Consider the following 21,132-nt stretch of genomic DNA (forward strand, 5'->3'; position numbering starts at 1 on the left):
TCTTCCTATGTAGTTGAGGGTGATCTTGAATTCCCTATTTTCTTGCCTCCACCTCATGAGTGCTGAGATGACAAGTGTGTGCCACCAGGCCAGGTATTTATTTATTTTATTTTAATTAATTCTTTTAAAGACAGGGTCTCCCTGTAGTCAAGCTGGCATGGAACTCACTATGTAATCAGGCCGGCCTCGATTTCAAAGAGATCCTCCTGCCTCTGCCTCCTGGGATTGATATTCTGGGATTAAAGTCGTGCACCACCATGGCGGGGTCCAGGTTTATGCTTTTCAGTAACCACCAAAAAATGTTCGAGGCTGGTTAATCTTCTGATCCTTCTGTCTTCACTTCCAGAGGATGACAGCACTACCACGCCTGGTTCATGCAGTGCTGGGGAACCCTGGGCTAAACTACCCTACAGCCGTTTTTAACCCTTTTTATGGTGTATGGGGACACGGTTTCATATAGCACAGACTAGCCTCCAACCCCTGAACCTTCTTTCTCAGCTTCTCAGCTGCTGATAAGGCTAAGTTGCTCCTCGGGTCTCTGATCAGAAGAGGAGCTGTTACTCTTCACCAGGAACTTGCAGAATAAGCTCCACGTGGGAGCCCCCCACCTCACCTCCGGCCCCTCCCACACCAGACCTCGCCCACAGCTGTCACTGCGCGGAGGGCTGAGAGCAGGCTCCTGGTTCCCTCGGGGCGTGGCTAGAACGAGGGCGGTGTTCCTGAGCTGCTCACCAATGAGAGTGCAGAGTGCTACACGGGAAGGGGCAGGACTCGCAGGCCGCAAAGGGCGGTGTTTGCTTTCCTACTGGGTGGCGTGTGGTTGTCAAGGAAACTGCAGCGGGGGAGCCGGGCATTGGGGAGCCCGGCTTCCGGGACGCGGCGGCTCTCCATCAGCTGACCCGCCGCCATCTTGGCCGCCATTTGCGAGCGGCCCTTTGCGGGCCTGTGTGGGGTTCGTGGGAGCGGGGTCGCTGGTCGCCGCTCTCTTCAGTCTCGTCCCCGGCCGCAGGCGTCGCTCTGGCCTCCACGTCGTCCCCTCCGAGCCGGCCGGAAGTGCAGCGCATCGCGGGCCTGAGGCGCGGTCGCCGGGTCCTCGAGCCTCCCAGGGTCGCGGCGGCGTTTTCCTCAGAGGTCGCAGACCGCGGGCCGCCGCGATGGCCCTCAAGATGGTCAAGGGCAGCATCGACCGCATGTTCGACAAGAACCTGCAGGATCTGGTCCGCGGCATCCGCAACCACAAGGAGGACGAGGTGAGCCGGCGCCGCACCCTGGCGCCACCGGGTCGCCTCCTCGGCCCCACCGCCATTGCCGTACGGCCTGCTGGGGAGCTCTGGCTCTGCGTGGCCTGCATGGCCTACTCGCCCCCGGCCTCAGTTTACCCCCGAGCAGCTGCTGCAGAGCCACTTCCAGAGCGTCAGTTTACCCTCCCCCGGCAGTTGTCCGCCGGGAACAAGCTTTGTCCAAAAAGGACCAGGTGTTTTGGGTCTTGCAATTGGTGGTCACTCTTTGGGCCTCAGTTTATTTCCAAGCAGTCATTGTCCACTTGGAACAAGTCACCGTTTCAAAAGTTCAGGTGTCCTGGGTCCTGCCACTGGGGTGTCTCAGTTTACCTGCTTGCAGGAGTTTGGGACCTCCTCTTCAAAGGAGGAAGCAGACAGGTGCAGGCAGAGGTTCTGGCACCTAAGTGTCTATGTATCACATATTGAAAAATTAGGGGATTTCCCCCCTCTCCCAGGGAAGCCAGGACTTTGATTTATGGGTCCCCCTTGAAGGTACCCTCTTATCAGTCAGGAAAATATATGTTCACGTTGCTGTGTGGGGCCTGCCTGAGAACCTCTCCAGGTCTCCAGATCCCGGGGCTGCCAGTGGGTGCAGCCCAAGTCCCCGGAAGTAAGCGAGCCAGGGGTGTCCTGGAATGTGGAAGCCACACTTCAAAGCCGGAAGCCAAAAGTCAGGGTGTGGAAGCGATTTTTCCAGAAGTCAAATTGTGATCGTGGGCGCCAGTTACTTCCCCTCCCCCAGCCTGTGACCTACATTAAGGAGGAAGGGAGATAGCGGACCTAGACGAGGGAAACGTCTAGCAAGAGGCCTCCTTCCAGGCAGGACAGCCATCCTGAAGGAGGCCCCAGTGCCAGATGTAACACACAGCAGTCTGGAAGTGGGACACACTGGGGCCCCTGCCCCACTCTGAAGTTATGAGCATGCTTGTGCCTCTAAGCCCCTTCCATGTTACACAGTTGACCTACTTTGGGTTCTCTGCCCTCCCTGGCCCCCTTTATAGTGACAGTGGCTGGCCACCTCTTGTGATACCCTCTTCAGTTTCCTCTTCAGTTGAAAGGGTCATTGATTGGCCTGAGATTTGCACACTTGAGCATGGCCCTCTATGAAATGTCATTTGTGCCCTTGTGGTCTTTGCTGTGGAGGACCTCTGGGTTCCTCATTTGCCACCCCATTTAGTGGGTGATCCCGGGCAGTGTGTTCTGGGACTTGGAAGACAAGTCATGCTTTAGTTAGGGTACTGAGACATAGTCCAGCTTAGTACATGACCCAGGCTGGCCTGCAACTCACCATCCTGCTGCCTCAGCCTTCCCAGTACTGGGATGATGAGGGTTCGGCATCCTGCCCAGCCAGGTGCCTGGTTTTAAGGGGCCAGTCAGTGCTTGTTTTTTGTTTTTCACTTCCCCCCCCCCCCCCAATTCCAAGCCTATTACCATTTTTGTTATTATTTTTTGAGACAGAGTCTCCCTGTAGCCCCAGCTGGCCTGGAACTCACTAGCCAGACCAGGCTGGCCTGGATCTCAGAGATCCTCCTGCTTCTGACTCCAAAGTTCAGGGCCTTGGAGTTTGGGATTTAAAGGCTTGTGCTGCCACTACCACAGCCTTAAGCTTCTTATCGTCTTTGGGAATTGGTGCGGATGGAATGCGCCTGCTCCACAGGTGTCCAGTGGGGTAGTGGTGGAAGCGCCTTTATTTTATTAGTGTGTGTTAATTATACACAGTAATGGGTTTCATTGTGGCATCTGTATGCACATGTGTAACATATGAAGTGTTTTTAGTAGTGCCAAGCCAGGGTGGCACAGAAAGCCCTAGAAGTCCTCAGTTTACACGGGGCTGCTCAGTGACTCACAGAGATCTACCTGCTTCTGCCTCTTGAGTGCTAGGATTAAAGGTGAGTAGCACATGCCCAGCCTAACCAGCGCTTTTATCTGTTGAGCCAGCTCTCCAGCCCTCTAGTAGGTTTTGTTGGCACTTTTGCGAGTTGCTCTTCCTCTGGGTTCTGAGCCTTTCTGTGTGGTCCTGCAGCCCTGCCTGGTTGTTTCTGAACCTCCTTGGTGTACCTGTTGTGCCGTTTCAGCTGTCCCCTTTGATGGGCAGCTCCAGTGGTCAAGTGTGATATCTTCCTTGTTGTGATATCTGCAAAAATGTATTTAAGAGATCCACAGAGGATGCTGGTCCTCTGTGTTCATACTGCTCCATTTCCTGCTCCTAGAAGTTTCTAGAACTAGACTTTCAGACCTCCAGCCTTGCTCAGGAGGAAGGCGAGTTGGCTCTACCTCTCTGTGCTTTGTGTCAGAGGCCACTTCCATTCTCCAGTAGCCAGGCATGCAGGCACCTGGGGCAGCCTTGTGTAGTGTGGGGCACTTGACCTTGCTGGACTTGGCTATGACCATAGCATACATCTGTCTAGCTGCTGGCAAGGATTGTCCCCAATAACATTTAGGCATGTGCAGCTCCATCATGGGGTCAGGTGCTGCTCTGAGTGAGCCCTGGGTTCGGCTTTTGCTTGACCAAATATTGGCCAGGCTCTTCAGCAGCCTGGGAGCCTGTCACAAGGGCTGGGGGTGCGCAGCTGCTCCTGAGGCTCTGGAGTAGGGTAGCTTTGGGCCTGAGGTTACCTGTGCCTGAGGCTGCCAACACCCTTTGCTTTGTCTTGTCTCTCTGCTCATCTCTGCCCAGCAGAAATGTGTGACACACTGGGGTTTCCTTTATTTTTCTTTTACACTGGCTCTTGCTGTGTTGCCTCCGGTCATCTTTTTCCTTTTGTGTGTGATACTGGGATGGACTCTACAGCCTCATTCATTCTAAGCAGGGAGTCTACCCAGAGCCACACCCCCAGCCCCTCACTGGGGGATTCTAGGCAGGGCTCTGCCCCTGTGCCATGCCCCGAATCTTTTCATTTTGATAGGTTATAGGAAGTTGCCCTGGCTGACATTGAACTCAGATCCTCCTGGTTCAGCCTTCCAAGTAGCTGGGAGGAGAGGTGTTGAAGCCTTGAGGTCCCCTTCTCTTTGCTCAGTTTACTTAGGCGGAGGCTTGAGCTCCCTAATAAACTCCCTGCATTTGCCTGGCTTGGCCTCCTGTGCTGCCCCTTGGGACCGGGCCTCTTGCCCTTGGACTTCCTTGTCCTGATGTCCCAGGCATCTTGTCTTGGAGGAGGGGCCATTTCTGCATCTCCTGACTTCTCTGCCTTACTGTGGACGCTGCCGCCTCTTGGCTGAGTCTTGATGCCAGAGAGTAGCCTTACCATGGTCAGCTGAACCCTGTACCCCAGAGATGCCCATATAGGGTCCTTGAAACCTGTAGACCTGTCCTCTCCAGTGGCAGAAAGGACTTAGTATATGGGCTTATACTGAGGACCCTGAGCTGGGGCGGTGGTCATCTTGGACCATCTGGATTACCATGGGATCTTCAGAGGGTTATAGGAGAGTAAGAGGCAACAATACTGGGGTGAGAGGAAGTGATGCTCCCAGCTCTAAAGAGGGAGGAGAGGGCTGCAAGCCAAGGGGTGCAGGACCTTTAGATGCTAGGCCTGGTGGATGCTGGTGCTCCTTATAGCTGCAGGAGAAACCAACCCTCCATGCCTGGACTACTGCCCAGGAAGCCCATGTAGCTTCAGCTCTGCAAGGTGAATCTTTGCTGTGTCCAGCTGTGTCTATGGGGATCTGTTCTTATGGACCAGCTCCTGGCTTAAATGCCCACTGTATGTCTCCATGACCTGTGTCCCTTCATCTGCCACAGCCATGTGCCTCGCCTCCCGGACTACGAGTGGCACCTGCCCCTTCTGGCCTGCTTTCTCTACTGCTGACCCTGTAGTACAGCCCCTCCTGCCAGTGTGTTCCTCCATTTTCTGTGACATCCTTGCCAGGTTGTGCTGGGGCTTCAGGTAGACTCACACAGGGACCCAGGTTCCAGCGCTTGGGCCAGAGGTGCAGTTTGGGATGTAGACAGCTGCCTGGCTCCTCCCAAGTTCCACAGCTACCTTATCAGCTAGTTAAAGCAGCCCCACCTCTCACAAAGCCACCTGGGACCAGGCACAGTGGTACACACTTGTCATCCCACCACTGGGGAAGCCCAGGCAGGATTTTCTAAGTTTAAGGCCAGTTTGGGCTACCTGTCTCAAAATGTTCAGGGCTGGGGTATAACTTCAGTGATGAGCAGGTCCCTGGCATGAGCAGAGCTCTGTATTCTATCTCCAGCACTGCAAAACCTGCCTGGAAGGAGTGTTGTCTGTCTTGTCTTGTTGATTTTTTTTTTTTCAAGTTTTTTTTGAGATGGGGTCTCCCTGTAGCCCCAGCTGTCCTGGAACTCAGCCTGTAGATCAGCCTGGCCTTGAACTCACAGAGATCCGCTTGCCTCTGCCTTCCCAAGTGCGTGCTGGGATTAAAGGTGTGCGCCACCATGCCAGAGTCCTATCTTTATTTTTATTTTTAGGTGTTTTGCCTCCATGTATGCAAGTGAACCATGTGTATGCAAAGCCCACAGAGGCCAGAGAGGGTGTTGAATCCCCTAGAACTGGAGCTTTATGGTGCTAGGAACTGAATCTGGGTCCTCTGCTAGAGCAATTGGTGTTCTTAACTGCTGAGCCAGGTCTCTAGCCCCTTATTTTCCCTTTTTGAGTAAAGGTCTCCCTCTGTAGCCCAGGCTAGCTTTGAAGTTGTAGTGATGCTCCTGCCTCTGCCTCCCCAAGTAGTGGGTTGACAAGTGTGCACCACTACCTCACAGCTAGAAGGGGGGAAATATGAGTGTGTGTGTGTGTGTGTGTGTGTGTGTGTGTGTGTGTGTATTTTAGTGTGTTGTGTAAACACAGGCCACCGTGTCCATGTAGAGCTCAGAAGACAACTTGTGGGAGTCCCTTCTCAAAGAAACATTTTATTTACTTATTTTGAGACAAAGTCTCCCTGTAGTCCTGGCTGACCTGGAACTCACTATGTAGACAAGGCTAACCTCTAACCTCCCAAATACTGGGGTCACAGCTGTGTGCCGCCATACCTGGCCTTGGCTCCCTTTTATGTCCACCTTAGAGCTAGCGTTCTGGGCCTTCCTGTCAGGCTCTCACCTGCAGGGACACCTCAGACTCACAGAGCCCAAGGCTAATGGGCAGGCCTGCTGTCAATGAGAAGGGGACTGTGAAGAAGCAGGCATGTGGGTGGCAAGGGTGGTGTTTCTGGATGTTTATGTGTATGAGAATTTTGCCTGCATGTGTGTAAATGCACCCGTGTCATGCAGTGCCTGTGGAGGTCAGAAGAGGCAAACGGTTGTTAGTTACAATGTGGGTGCTGGGAATTGAACCCTGGGTCTTTTGCAAGAGCAGCCAGTGCTTTTAACCACTGAGCCATCTCTCCAGCTCCTTTCTGTTTTGTTTTAATTTTTTAAGATTTATTCATTTATTTCACACGTGGGAGGAAGCTTCTGGCTCTCTCCTCTTTTGCTTTCTTGCCTGTTTCTCTGAGGCAGGGTCTCTCCCTGAACTTCAGCTGGCATCTTCTCAACTAGGCTGGAAGCCAGCAAGCTTTGTTGGCCTGTTCATCTGCAGAATGCAGGTGCTGGGATCTGAACACCACTCAGATTGCACCAAGCACTCTAACTGCCCAGCCGTCTTTCCAGAACCCTCCACACCTTATTTCTTGTACATTTTGTTTATTTTGAGTGTGTATGTGTGTGCATACGGGTGCCATGGCATGCATGTATAGGTCAGGGGACAACTTCTGGGAGTCGTTTCTCTCCTTCTACCATGTGGATCCTGGGATCAACCTCCCCTCTTCAGGCTTGGCAGCCAGGTGCCTTTCCCCACTGAGCCACCTCAGGTCATCAGCTCTGAGAATCCACATTTCCAGCCAACTTGGGAAGCTGAGCAGCTGTTTCTTTCAGCCCATGTTAGAGAGGCAGTGTGTCCTGTGTTCCAAATTAAGTTTCACACAGTCACAGGAACTCAGACCCACGTCAGCACCTCACTGCTGACACACAGAGGTGTGAATTCAGAGGATCTGACTGAGGGGTTCAGCCGATTTCTTTCTTTTCCTGTATGACAGGAGATGCAACCCAGAGCCCCACATATTAGGTGGCAGGTGAATTCCACTTTGCCACACCCTGGCTATCTTTGAAGTTTTTTGTTTGGGTTTTGTTGTTGTTTTTGTTTTTTGGGGCTCTGTAGCCCCAGCTGGCCTGGAACTCTCTATGTTGTCCTGCCTGGTCTTGATCTGCATGTCTCTGCCTCCTAAGTGTTGGGCTTAAACATGTGCCCTGGCTTTATTCTGTTCTTTTGAGACAAAGTCTTGTATAGCTCTGACTGGTCACCAACTTGCCAAAGTTGGTCCCTTCTTGTCTCCTCACCAGGTGACATTTTGCCTTTTTTTTTTGGTCTTTTTGAGACAGGGTCTCCCTGTAGTTTCAGCTGTCCTGGAACTCACTGTGTAGACCAGGTTGGCCTTGAACTCACAGAGATCCGCCTGCCTCTGCCTCCCTAGTGGTGGGACTAAAGGCGTGCGCCACCACTCCGGGCTGACAGAGGGTGAAGTTTCTGCTCTTCTTTTAACAGTGATGTGTTCAAGGAACAAAATGAACATGGCCACTGGCTTAGAACAGCCCTCATTTAACTCATTTTAATTGTATTTGGTCATTTTGATTGGGTGTGAATTGCTGTGTGTGATGAGGATAGGACCCAGCCCTTCTGCTTACTTGGTAAGCACAGCAGGTTCCCGCACCCCAGCTCCTGGAACAGTATGTGTTAATGCCATTGTTGAGTCAGCTGCCATGTATCCCTACAGGCCCCTTGCACCTTGCTCTGGTTTTCAGTTTTTCAGCAGTTTGGATCTGGGCTAGCATTTCCTCTGTAGTTTTTTTTTTTTTTTTTTTTTTTTTTTAATTCAATTACATTTATTTCCATGTTGGAGGGAGCATGTTTGCCATGGAATAAGTGAGGAGATCGGGGACAACTTGCAGGAGTTGGTTCTCTCTACCATGTGGGTTTTGGGAATTGAACTCAGGTCGTCAGATTTGGCAGCAAGTGTCTTTACTCACTGAGCCATCTCATTGGCCCTGTTTTAGTTTTTTGACATGGGGGTCTCACTCTAGTCCAGGCTGGCTTCAAACTTTGGGTGATGCTCCTGCCTCAGCCTTCCAGGAGCTACATGGAGGCCAGTCGCATCACACCCTGCTTCTTTGTGCATGTTTGTTTGAGGGTTGGTGAGCTGCTTCAGTTGTGAACTTTTACTCTTTTGCCAAATTGGGGTGTTTCAGTCATTGTTTTGAAAACATGTTCTGTCTTCTGGTCTTTGTTCCCCTGGGTCCAGTTTTACTGGTAAGCCCAGCTGTACACTCCTATGTTGCCCTGCCTGGTCTTGATCTCACAGAGATCTCCTGTCTCTGCCTCCTAAGTGCTGGGCTTAAAGGTGTGCCCTGGCTTTATTCTGTTCTGGTGATACAGACCTGCCCAGTGAGTTTTCATCAGCTTGTGCTTGCTGCTTGCAAGCACTCTCTCCACCCCCTTTGTGTGTATATATGCACATGCCTATGAGTGCAGGAATGTGTGTGGTCAGGAGGACAGCCTGGGTGGTCCTCACCTTCTTGTTTGAAGCAGAGTATCTGGTTTTTAATTTTGGCTTTTTTTTGTGTGTGGGGGGGTATCTTTTTTTGAGACAGGGTCTCCCTGTAGCTCCAGCTGGCCTGGCCTAGAACTTGCTATGTAGACCAGGCTGGCCTCCATCTCACAGAGATCCATCTGTCTCTGCCTTCCACCAGACTTGGCTAAGTGAGTCACTTTAGGTTGTGTTGGGCTGCAGTAGCCCAACTAGAAGGTGGCCTTGTTAGGCCTCCTGACAGCAAGGCTGCAGGGCTGGTAGCTCTGCTCACTGCTGGCCAGGCTGAACTCCTCTGCCCTCTGAGGCCCTCCTACCAGAGCTGGGGGTCTACTTCCCTCCACTGTGGACCTGACCCACCTTCTCTTTCCCTTTCACTTAACTGACAGGGCTGGTCATCCCTGCCTTGGGGCAGCTTGTGTTAATGATCTGGGGCAGGTCAGGAGAATCTAGTGAAAGGTTTCCACTGCACTAAGTCCAGGTAGGAAAACACTGGATTTCCAGTTGTGATAGAGCAAAGGCAGGAAGACCAGTACGTCAAGGCCAGCTTTAGCTGCATAGGGAGTTTGATAACTGGCCTTAGCTACTTGAGAGCCGGTCTTAAAAAACAAGCACAAGGGGCTAGAAAGATGACTCAGCAATTAAGAGCACTGGCTGCTCTTGCAGAGGACCTGGGTTCAATTCCCCGCACCCACGTGGTGATTAACAACCGTCCTATCTCCAGTTCCAGAGGATCCGATGCCCTCTTCTGACCTCCATGGTCATTGTACTACATGGGCGCACTTAACACACATGTAGGCAGTACACTCATACACATAAAATTAAAAATTAAAAAAAAACCAAACGGGGCTGGAGAGTTGGCTCAGCAGTTAAGAACACTGGTTGTTCTTGCAGAAGACCTGGGTTTGAATCCCAGCACCCACATGGCAGCTAACAATTGACTATAACTCCAGTCCCAGGGGATCCAACAGCCTCTTCTGACCTCCGCAGGACATTGCATGGCACGGGTGCACTTACCTACATGCAGGCAATACAAGAATACACATAAAATACAAATAATAAATAAAAATTTAAAAGATACACACACACACACACACACACACACACACACACACAAGACAAAAAGAAAAAAGTTCTGTGGTTGCCAGTGATGAGCAGGTGTGGCTCTTTCCTGTGAGCCAAGCTGGAGAACAAGGGCTTAGACTGTGTTGGGGTGTGGGGCAGCCTGGTGGGACACAGGGCTCTATGATTGAACAAGCAGGAGCCCCACAGCCAAAGTGCAGCTACTGGTGGCAGTTGGGAGTAGTTTGGTGGGAGGCTCTGGTAGGGAGGGAGTTGGATGGTGTATTTGAGGAACAGTGAACCCTCCTGTGGAGGGCAACATGTGTGGCTCCTGGTCTCACTGTCAGGTAACAACAGAGCAGGGGCTCCTGGCACACGGGCTTCTGTGATGCCCCCACATATGGCTGAGGGAGTCACTTCATGCCCTGCCATGATCACATCCGAGTGTCCCTCTCATCTGTCCGCCCCTCCCCTAGTTCATGTTCACCTGGAGCTCTGTTTCTCTTTGTTCCTGTGCTGGGGTAGGAGGTGGCTGAAGCCCTGTCACCATCTCTGGGCTTTGTTCTCTAGGGGGACAAAAATGGCACTAGACTCACTGACACTGCACTGGGGAGGCCATGGCACGGAAGGCCCACAGTGCCTGCAAAACTGTGCAGAGCAGCCAGCAGGATGGGCCCAGTGTACCCTGCCCAACCAGATCTTTACAATGGAGTGTCATGTGTCCACATCCAGAACATTCCAGCTTCCTTCCTAAAGCCCTATCCCCAAGAGCAGTCACTGATCCCCTCCCAGCAACCACAGATCCACTTCCCACCTCCTGGTGTCCTATCAGTGGAGATTAGTAGTATAGCCTTGTGTCTGACTTTGAGAAAAGGGTCCTTAAACTTTTTTTTTTTTTTTTTTTTGAGACCATCTACCCTTAGCCCCAGTTGGCCTGGAACACTGCAACATCATGTATGGCTTGGGTTTTGGGTTTTGGGTTTTGAGACAGGTTCTTGCAGACTGGGGCTAAAGCACCTGCCTTGTGTGTCAACCCTGAAAAGAGTCAGCTCCTTCCCACATGTTCTGGCGTTTTTCCATAGGCAAAGTACATCTCTCAGTGCATTGATGAGATCAAGCAGGAGCTAAAACAAGACAACATCGCTGTGAAGGCCAACGCTGTGTGTAAGCTGACCTATGTGAGTGTCTCCCCGCCTGTTTGACTATTTGTCCAATGCTCACTGATGCTCCTGTGGCTGGTGTGGGTGGGGCCTGGGGCATGGCTGGCCTAGAGAGGTGACTCCAGCCAGCTGACCTTTCAGGGTATGTTGGGAGCCACACAGGGCAGCTCAGGCTCTGAGCCTATCTGGGTCCCCCTCTTGGCTGCAGTTAGGTGGCTTTGTGAGCTGACATCTTCTTCCCACCCCAGCTTCTCAGTGATGGGGAGGTGAAGGTTCATCCTGCAATCACAGTGCCAGCCTGTGACATAGAGCTATCATAGAGCCAGGTTGCAGTCATTGCTGGGAGAATTTTTGTTTTTTGTTTTTTTTTTTTAAACTGTGCTTGGGGCCGGGCGTGGTGGCGCACAGCAGAGGCAGGCAGATCTCTGTGAGTTCAAGGCCAGCCTGGTCTATATAGTAAGTTCCAGGATAGCTGGGGCTACAGGGAGACCCTGTCTCAAAAAGACTGAAAACAAAACAAAACAAAACAAAACCCAAAACAAAACAAAAACCTCTGTTTGGGATTGTGCATTTGACACAGTCCTCTATCAAATAGTGGTGTCCTCCATCTCACATCTCCAGCCCTTTGTTCACATCTGGAGACAGGCCCTGTGTTACCAAAGCTGGCTTGAACCTGCAGTCCTCCTGCCCCAGCCTTCCAAGTGCTAAGATCACAGAGAAGCCTGACCATATGTCTTGGTGTGGGGACTTCAGATAGTAAATACCACTTTCTCAGTTGTGAATGTTTATCAACTTTTAGTGTTGGGTGAACCTGATCCCTGCAGCCTTTAAATAGGCCATCATCTTTTGTTGTTAATTTTTTGAAGAGCTGAGGAGGGAGTCCAGGGCCTCATACATGCTAGGCATGTACCCTATCCCTGAACCACACCCCAGCCCCTCACTGGGGCATTCTAGGTGGTCACTCTACCCATGAGCCATGTCCCCAGCCCCTCCCTGGGGGATTCTAGACAATTTACTGTGATAGCTTCCAGCTCTGTCAGAGCCATTTGTTGGGAAAGGAGGTAAAAGGTCCAGGCTTGTGTACAGTTTGCATATTGAGACTGAATGGAGTTTGTTCTCTGTGTGGTGTATATGTTGTGTTTGTCCTGAATGAACCATTTGCTCACTGTCTGGAGTACACTGATCATCATGCTTCCCTTGACAGTTACAAATGCTGGGGTATGACATCAGCTGGGCTGCCTTCAACATCATTGAAGTCATGAGTGCCTCCAAATTCACATTCAAGGTGAGTGTGGTATGCAAGGCAAGCAGGTGTGGTAGCGTGAGGTCCCTGGGGAAAAGGGGTCTACCAGTATGGGGCATCCCTGAGGCTCTGTCCTGTGGCACATGACCATGCTGTACAGGGGTGGTGTGTGGCATACCTGCCAGTAGCAACGGACAATGTTACCAATTCTGCCAGGGAGATGGTGCAGATACAATGTCGGCTACTTTGAACGGCTACCCTCGATGCTCTTCTCAACTGGTACCTGGGGTGTCAGATGAAATACCTGTCTTCATAATGTGCAGCAGAGGTGGCTCTGTGCTGGAGCATGTGCCTGGCACACAGGATCATGGCCCTGGTGTTACCCCACACTGCAGACACAGCAACCCTCTCTATAGTACAGTGTTATTGTAAGGAAACTTGTTTTACAAAAACCACAAAAATGAAAGTTAAAATGCTGGGTATGGTGGCTCACTTCTGCAATTCCAACACTTGGGAGTCCGAGACAGGAGGTTTGCTGTGAGTTTCACTCCAGCTTCAGCTGTACAGTGAGACCCCATTTCTAAAGGAAACACCAAATCAAATACAGGCTGGAGAGCTGGTTCAGCAGTTAGTAGCACTCACTGCTCTTGCAGAGGACCCTGGTTTGGTTCCCAGCACCCACATGGCAGCTAACAACAGTCTGTAACTCCAGTTTCAGGGGATCTGACACCCTTTTCTGGCCTCTGTGGGCATTGCATGCATGTGGTACACTCAAAAACATGCCGGCAAGACATTCACACACATAAAGTAAAATTTAAATTAAAAAAATTTTATTTTTTGGTCTTTTTGATCTCCCTGCAGCCTGACAGAGATCTGCCTGCCTCTGCCTCTGAGTGCTGGGATTAAAGGTATGTGCTACCAAGTCCAGCCTAATGGATCTCTGTGAGTTCAAGGCCAGCCTGGTTTATATAGTTCCAGGCCAGCTGGGGCTGCAGGGAAACCCTGTCTCAAAAAGACAAAAAAATTAAAAGTAAATAAAAGAAACAAGGTGACATCAAGTAATGAAGCCTGTTATTCCTGTTTTATACTCAGACACCAGCCCAAGCCAGTACCAGGATGTGTGACTGTCATCCTGGAACTGGGGAGGCTGAGTCAGGAGGATGGAGAAACCCAGGGCCCTTTGACTACAGAGAGGAACCCTGTCTGAAAAGCAGGCAGGCACCTTGTGGCTTTTGCCTGTTTCTTTAATAATGAGGATGGGATATTTTCTTTGAAGTTGTCATGATGTTGGGTTTTTAGGGCTGATTGTGGGTTTTGTTGTTAGTGTTTGAGATGGTGTCTCATGTTCCAGGCTGATCCTCTTGCTCTGTATCCTCATGGCAGCTGCAGAACTGTGCTTGGCAGTGGTAGCTTTTGATTCATATACAGATCACTCCTGTCCGCAGAGCTCTGCTCTCCTGGCTATGGCAGGCTATTTCTTAGCCATCCTTGTGTAGACACAGTTGGGCACACTGGTCTCTTTAGATATTTTCTATTTCTATTAACCTATCCTGTTTTCTTGTTTGTTTTTTTGGTTTTATTTTTTATTTTTTTTATTTTTAATTTTCTTTTTTTTGGTATTTTTGAGACAGGGTCTCCCTTGTAGCCTCCGCTGGTCTGGAACTATGTAGACCAGGCTGGCCTTGAACTCCCAGAGATCCGCCTTCCTTTGCCTCCTGAGTGCTGGGATTAAAGGCGTGCACCACCATGCCAGGCTTCCCATTTGTTTTTTGAGATAGGGTCTCCCTGTAGCCCCTACTGGCCTGGAATTCTCTATGTTGACCAGGCTGGCCTTGATCTCACAGAGATCTGCCTGCCTCTGCCTCCCAAGTGCTGGGATTAAAGGTATGTACCACCTCTCTCGGCTTGTTAAACTGTCTTAGTTGTGCATGTTAATGGGGTTCAGTGTCCCATGCTGGACACCCCCTCCCAGCCAGCCAGCCCTCTCACTGAGATCTGAGAGGTATGCTCATACGAACTGGTGAGGTCTGCCCAGCTGAGAGTGTAAGAGTAGAACTACTGTGTGTCCTGAGAGGGACAGGCCTGGGCATGTGGCTGCTGGGGGCAGGGCTCCTAGGGAAGCCCCATATTCCCACACCCTGCCCTCTCCTGGGTGGGGGCTCCTTCTCTGGAGGTTCCTAGACTCCTGTCTGTTCTGGGTGGTTGGTGGCCCCCAGCAGGGCTGGAGTCACCCTGGGCCACAGGCAGCTCTGGCTCTGACACTTCGGCTGTTGGCTCCACAGCGTGTCGGCTACCTCGCGGCCTCCCAGTGCTTCCATGAGGGCACCGACGTCATCATGCTGACCACCAACCAGATCCGAAAGGTAGGCTCCCATGGCTTCCTGTCACTCAGGTGACAGGTCAAAACTGGTAGCTAAAACATTGGGCCAGTAGAACGCTACCGTCTACCTGCGACTCCTTAGTGTAACCCTTGTGTCTCAGCATTTGGGGACGTGGCCTTAGCAGGCTGGAGCTGTGATGTCCTGGGGGCTTTGAACACACACCTTTGCAGATTCCCCTGCACCCCTGCTTCCTCTGCTTGGTGCTGCAGGGCAGCTGTGCTCACCCAGCGGGTCTCAGTGCATCAGTCCCTTCCTAGGCTCCAGGCGATAGTCTTGCATTTTGGCCGTCAGTGAGGGTGGAGTAGGCATTTGGTGCTCCTCTCCCTACCTCATGATGGAGTAGCCATGGGGTGTTGAGCATCTAGGTTACCTTCTCAGTTTGTGGCAACTCTTTATAACCATGTCAGGCAGTGGAGGTGTGGGGTGAGCTTATGGGGCTGGGGCTCCAGGGGCATGTTGTAGGGCAGGAAGAGGAATGAATAGATGAACCAGCTGGGCCCAGCTGGGCTTGTAGCATGTGACTGGGGGGAGTGAGGCTAGAGGTAGGCCTGAGTCCTGCTGCAGCTGGATGCCACGTGGCAATGTGTCCTGGCTGTGGGATTAGGTGCCTAGCAGGAGACCTGGGCAAGCTGAGCCTTCTGAAGGAGCAGGGGCCTGGGTGGGCATGGCCTAATGGGAGGTACAGGGGCCCAGGTAGGTATGGCCTCCTGAAAGGAGCTGGGTGGGACCTGGGTGAACTGCCCCCTCTGGGAATGGGGCCTCTAGGATGGGAGAGGACTTCCAGTGGTGAGGAAGGGAGAGGTAACTTGAAGCAGAGGTGAGGCTGAGACCCCTCAGCAGAGATCTTAAGCATCTCTGTAGACACAGGAAGTGTGTGAGGTGGTGGCTAGGCCTTCCTTCCTGTGGCTTCATAGGCAAAGGTTGGGAGTTCCCTGTTGTTGCCAGATTTCTCTCTGGGTCTTTTGTGCTATCAGGCAAACCATATAACATATCTTTATGTGCATTTATTATTATCGTGGGGTGGGAGTAACTTGAAGGAATGAGCACCCAGTGCCTGGCCTCACAGAGTGGCAGCTCTGCTCAGAGCCCGCCATATCAGATCGCTCCCACGCCACGTCCATAGTCACCACTAGCATTCGCTCACGGCTTTTCTACTATAAAGACAAATGGAAGGAAGTAGACACATTTAAATAAACATGAATGTAAACACAAATGCCTAGAAGATATCCCAGTAGGTGTATTATATTTATTAAACAATATACTTGTGATGGCTTCTCCACTAGGGCCTGTAGGCTTTTTCAACACAAGGCGTTGGCCTGGTCTACAGCACCAGATGAGTGTTCCACCCCTAGGAGCAGGCCTGATTCAATTAGAAATTTGTCAGTTGTACGTATATTGGTCGAGCCGTTATTGAACTTGTAGGTATTGCTTGGAGTGTCCATAGTGTGCAGCATGCGGGGTCCATCGTTGTGTAGCCTCATAGGAGATCCTTTCTTCCCCAAGCATCCACATAGCGCCTTCTAGCAATATGAATGTCATCCATCCAGTGGCACGGAGTTTTTTGGCTTAGTCTCAGTTCCATCTCTTCTTCTCCCATGCTCACAACATGCAACATATCTTCAGGAACATGACCTTACTGACCTTTCTAGTGTACAACTGACATTAATGGCAATAGCCTTAGTGAATTGGAGGACCTCTAGGATCTCCCTCTGACCAACGGCTCATAGAGGGGTAACCCACCCTGGTACTGTAGATTTTCTTAAAAGTATAGTTTGTATAGTTTGGGAGTCTCTGTCCTTTTTTTTTTGTTGTTGTTGTTGTTGTTGTTGTTGTTGTTGTCTTTTTGAGATAGGATCTCCCTATAGCCCCAGCTGTCCTGGAACTCACAGAGATCTGCTTGCCTCTGCTTCCCAAGTGCTGGGATTAAAGGCGTGTGCCACCACGCCCAGCTATTTATTATTTCTATTTTATGTGTATGAGTGTATTGCCTGCATGTATGTGCGTGCACCCATGTGGTGCAGTGCCATGGAGGTCAGAAGAGGGTTTCAGATTCTCCTGGAACTGGACTTAAGGACAGTTTGTAGCTGCTATGTGGGTGCTGGGAATTGAACCCAGGTCCTCTGCAAGAGCCATCAGTGCTCTTAACCGCTGAGCCATCTCTCCAGCTCTTTACCATTTTTAGTTATCCCTTTGGACATGGGGTCTCTTTGTATTCTTTTATTCTTGATACCCTTACAGATGTTGGCTCCAGTTGCCTGACCCTTCACTGGGCTAAGGAGGCAGGGGGCTTCTCCTGTCCCCGCTGCACTTGTTGGTTCCCTGAGTCTGCCTCCTGACTCTAGCCGTATCTGTCATCTTCCCATTGACCACACCAGGTTGCTGGGGGAGAATTTTATGGGAAAACCTGCTTCCACCCCCAGTATAGCTTTTATCAGAAGAGAAATGCATCTTATTTAATCCTTGGTGATTCTTAACTACCCCTTGTACAGTTTGTTTAGGTTCTTTTTTTTTTTTTTTTTTTTTTTTTTTTTTTTTTGTCTTTTTGAGACAGGGTCTCCCTGTAGCCTGAGCTGTCCTGGAACTCACTATGTAGACCAGGCTGGCCTTGAACTCATAGAGATCCACCTGCCTCTGCCTCCCAAGTGCTGGGACTACAGGCGTGCGCCACCATGCCCAGCTCCCTTGGTTTTTATCTTTCAAATGTCTTTTGTAAACTGTTCTTCTGGTTTTAAAGCCTTCCAGAAACGCCTTCGTACGGAATTTGGTTTTCTATCAATTTTTTCTCTGGGAATTTGGGCTTGACATAAGTCTTGCCACATTTGTCTTTGAGTAACCCAAGTGGACCATTTCTTCGGTCTGGTCTTTTTTATATCTCTTATAGGGTGTTCTGTTATTTTACAGACACGTTTTACATGCTGGTCAGAATCATTTAGATTTGCCAGAGCCTCTCTCACTTTATAAAGATCCTGTTCCATCAAAGAGCTTAATAAAACCATTAAAACCCCATACCATTCTCGAGGTCCCAGTTGAATTAGGCTTTCCTTCATATCTCTGGTGAACAGTCTTTTATCTGGCCCAGTGAACTGGACATCATATATTGCTTTTCTCATACCTAGTTCTCTCAGTAATGCCTGCCCCTCCTTTATATTCCTCCAGCCCCTACTAATCATGTTAGTCTCCCTTGGTGACAACCATGTATCTTTAATGCTTTCAACTAGCCATCCCATTAAGGACTGCTCCCCCCAGCATTGGCCTAGGTTGAACAGCCTATATCGAAAGGATGGATGGGTGGTTACATAACTCAGCTGTGGAGCTTCTGGAGCACTTAGACTTTATGTCATTTGCTCCCATGTCCCACACCCTCACAAGCCACATGGCCAAGGGGCTCTCTGCTTGCTTGCTTGTAAGTTTTTCCTAGTTTTAACCGTTCTAGCATGGACTATTTCCTAGCTGCAGCACTGTTAGCTTTTTTTTCCTTTTTACTATTATCTGTCTGTTCCTCTGAGTCCTTGGACCTTATACAAGTCAAAGTGTGTCCCGCCTTTTCTCTCTCTCCAGCTTTGGGTCTGCCAAGACTTCCCTAGCCTTTTCAGCTTCCCCTGCCTGGGGCACATCCCCTGCCTGCTCCCTCTCTGGGTGCTCTGTTTGGGGGTAAAAGTTTTTCTAGCCTCTGAATAACCTTTAACAAATCTTCACATATCTGCAACATATCCCCACATTTACAATATAGCTGTGGCCCATGCTTCTGCGTGGCTGGCCTCTTTTTAGTTACAGATTTTATAATCCATTCTATAACCCATGTGACTATCCCTAACCCCATTAAGCTTATGGGTTTTGATTGGCTTCTCTCCTGGATTTGGGACTCAGATCCCAGTTGACCAGCCACAGAGGCAGCAGGAACAGCACTGCTTTCCGACACCCACATCCACAAGGCTGTGGTTTGTTTACTGGGGCCGGCCTATACCAGTTTGTTACCAGATTTCTCTCTGTGTCTTTTGTGCTATCAGACAAACCATATAACATATCTTTATGTGCATTTATTATTATCATGGGGGGGTAACTTACAAAGGAATGAGCACCCAGTGCCTAGCCCCAGGCTGAGCCACACCCATAGTCACCTCACTTCAGGGTCCAGCTATCTTGCCTGAGGGCCCATAAGTGCCAGCCCATTCTGTCCTTGAGTATGCCCAGCTGCTCACAGCCCCTCAGTAGTCCATCCTCCCCCCACCCCGTAGGCCCCGCCCCTCAGAGGAACCAGCCACCTTGGGGACACCTGTCCTCAGCACTGTTTCCTCTCTTGCCATTGTCCTGGCAGGGACCTGGATGGTACCTGCAGCCAAGGTCATGTGCTGCCTCTTGCACTCATGGCGCTCATCATGGGCACATGTCCCTGGGTCAGTGCTGGTTCTTCCTGGGCAGGCTCCAGGCACCTTGTCATCTCTCTGTGTCCTAGTGTCCTTCCTTCCAGAAGATGGGCAGTATGCTCACTGCTCTGCTGCTCTTTTCTGTCCCTTTGGGGCAGTCGTGCAGCAGGGCTAACAGGGATGGCTTCTGGTGCTATTCCATCCTCTGCACGGGATGGGAGGCCTCAAAGGCCACATTTTCTTGTTTCTGACTGTAAGTCTAGCACTGGTGCCCTGGTGCATCCACCTCCTATTGGGGAGCCCTTCAGAAAATAGAGGTGCCCTCTAGTGGCAGAGTGGGAGTCAGAGCCGTGGGAGGAGGTTCAAGGAGCCTGGTGTTCTGCTTCAGTTTTCCATTCAATTGGTAGATGGACTTGGCCTGCCTCTGGAGCTCCAGGAGGGACCAAAGGACTATTGGTGGCATCCTGGGGGAAAGCTCTGAATAAAAGCAGATCCCTGGGTCCCATCCTATGGGATTAGTCATGGCACAGGCCTATTGCCCTTCTGGGATGCATGCTGTGCTGGAACTGGGCAGTCCTTGCTCAGGACTTGTGACTGACAGCATAGTCTCTGTCCTCAGGGAGCCCAGATGCCTGGTAGCTTTCATCCAGAGCTTTCTGGTCCCCTGCCTCTCACTTTGTTTCCCTACTCCTCTTGGTGATGCCTATATAATGTCTCCCTCATCCTGGGCTGTGGGCAGCTGACCATGCAGGTGCCATGCTTCTTGGATGTGCAGCCTGAGGGACCCCTATTGACCCTCCTCCTGTCCTCTTACAGGACCTGAGCAGCCCCAGCCAGTATGACACTGGAGTGGCACTGACTGGTCTGTCCTGTTTTGTCACCCCAGATCTCGCCAGAGACCTGGCAAATGACATCATGACCCTGGTAAGTGTGTGAGTACCTGCTCTTCACTTTTGTTCCAGTGGGGGCAAGGGTGAGTAAAGGGGCTGAAACCATTTGGAGCCCTTGCTCTGAGATGCTGAGGTGGCTGCTGTGTGGCCTGGTACCAGGGGGCCAGAGCCCTGCTGCCCCATCCAGATCTCTCAGGTGCCTGTTGTGAGCAGAGTTCTCTTGGGACTCAGCCACCCTTTCCTCCCCTTTTTGTCTGTGGTAGCTTGAGCTGTTCAGGCAGAGCCTCGTTAAGAAAGACCACCAGGCTGGAAGTCCAGCCTGTGATGCCTTCCAGTCTCCAGCCCTGTGGACTAGAGGGTATACAAGCTGACCAGCGGCCTGCCCTGGGGCCCGATGAGTGAGGGGGTGCCTGTTATAAACATCAGGGCAGGGACCGCCTTGTTGGCATCTTGGCTCGGGTAGCCTTGAACATCCCCAGTGACAAGCTCCAGGGACAGCAAGCCAACACAAGAGTGGGCCACACATTGTGACCAAACCAGTTCTCTGATAACTCTCCATCTCTCTGTGGGCCCGGCACTAGGGCAGGAGGGTGGCTGGTGAGGTGGTGACTGGGGTGAGGGCACAGGCAGGGGGCACCAACCCTGCTGTGTCTGCAGATGTCACACACCAAGCCGTACATCAGGAAGAAGGCGGTGCTCATCATGTACAAGGTGTTCCTCAAGTACCCTGAGTCGCTGCGCCCCGCCTTCCCTCGCCTCAAGGAGAAGCTGGAGGACCCTGACCCGGGTGGGTGATAGGAAGCTCTGTGCCAGCCAGCGCTTGGGAGACTGGGAGGAGTGAGGGCTGCGGGAAGCTCTGCATCTGGTCCCCATGGTGAGCTCCCTGTGGTGTGCGCTGGTGAGGGGCTGGCTGCCATGGACCACAGTTCACAGTTGCCTGAGGCTCCACTTGGCTTCTGGTGGCCACAGCTTCCTCCAGGTTACCAAGGACCATGGAGTCCAGCACAGTCAGCTCACTGTCAGGTCAGCAGAACCCAGGCTCCTCCTGGGGGCCATGCAGGTGTGGGGAGTGGGCCAGCCACTCTGCAGGGTGACTGAGCAGAACAGGTACTGTGTAGACCTCACATTCAGCACAGGCCTAGTGGGACTGGTGAGCATGTCATTGGCTGAAGTTGTA

The 21,132-nt window shown here is 51.3% G+C and overlaps 1 protein-coding gene across 7 annotated transcripts in view; it reads left to right on the forward strand.

Moving 5' to 3' along the window:
• Positions 1-855: 855 nt before the first annotated feature.
• The window catches only part of Ap3d1 (adaptor related protein complex 3 subunit delta 1), a 38,957-nt gene continuing 18,680 nt past the window's right edge, over positions 856-21,132 (forward strand). For 5 of the 7 annotated variants that reach the window (XM_029565424.1, XM_029565425.1, XM_029565426.1 and 2 more), the window contains exons 1-6: positions 925-1,250; positions 11,000-11,095; positions 12,282-12,362; positions 14,603-14,683; positions 19,882-19,989; positions 20,613-20,742. In XM_029565424.1, the coding sequence (XP_029421284.1) occupies positions 1,155-1,250; positions 11,000-11,095; positions 12,282-12,362; positions 14,603-14,683; positions 19,882-19,989; positions 20,613-20,742 (592 nt within the window). In that variant the 5' untranslated portion in view covers positions 925-1,154. Of the gene's footprint in view, positions 1,251-10,999; positions 11,096-12,281; positions 12,363-14,602; positions 14,684-19,881; positions 19,990-20,612; positions 20,743-21,132 lie in introns of all 7 variants that reach the window. The other 2 variants (XM_029565429.1, XM_008837116.3) reach the window with 2 other exon arrangements.

Source organism: Nannospalax galili, unplaced genomic scaffold (assembly GCF_000622305.1).
Source record: "Nannospalax galili isolate Female #2095 unplaced genomic scaffold, S.galili_v1.0 scaffold77, whole genome shotgun sequence".
NCBI classification, from domain to species: domain Eukaryota; kingdom Metazoa; phylum Chordata; class Mammalia; order Rodentia; family Spalacidae; genus Nannospalax; species Nannospalax galili.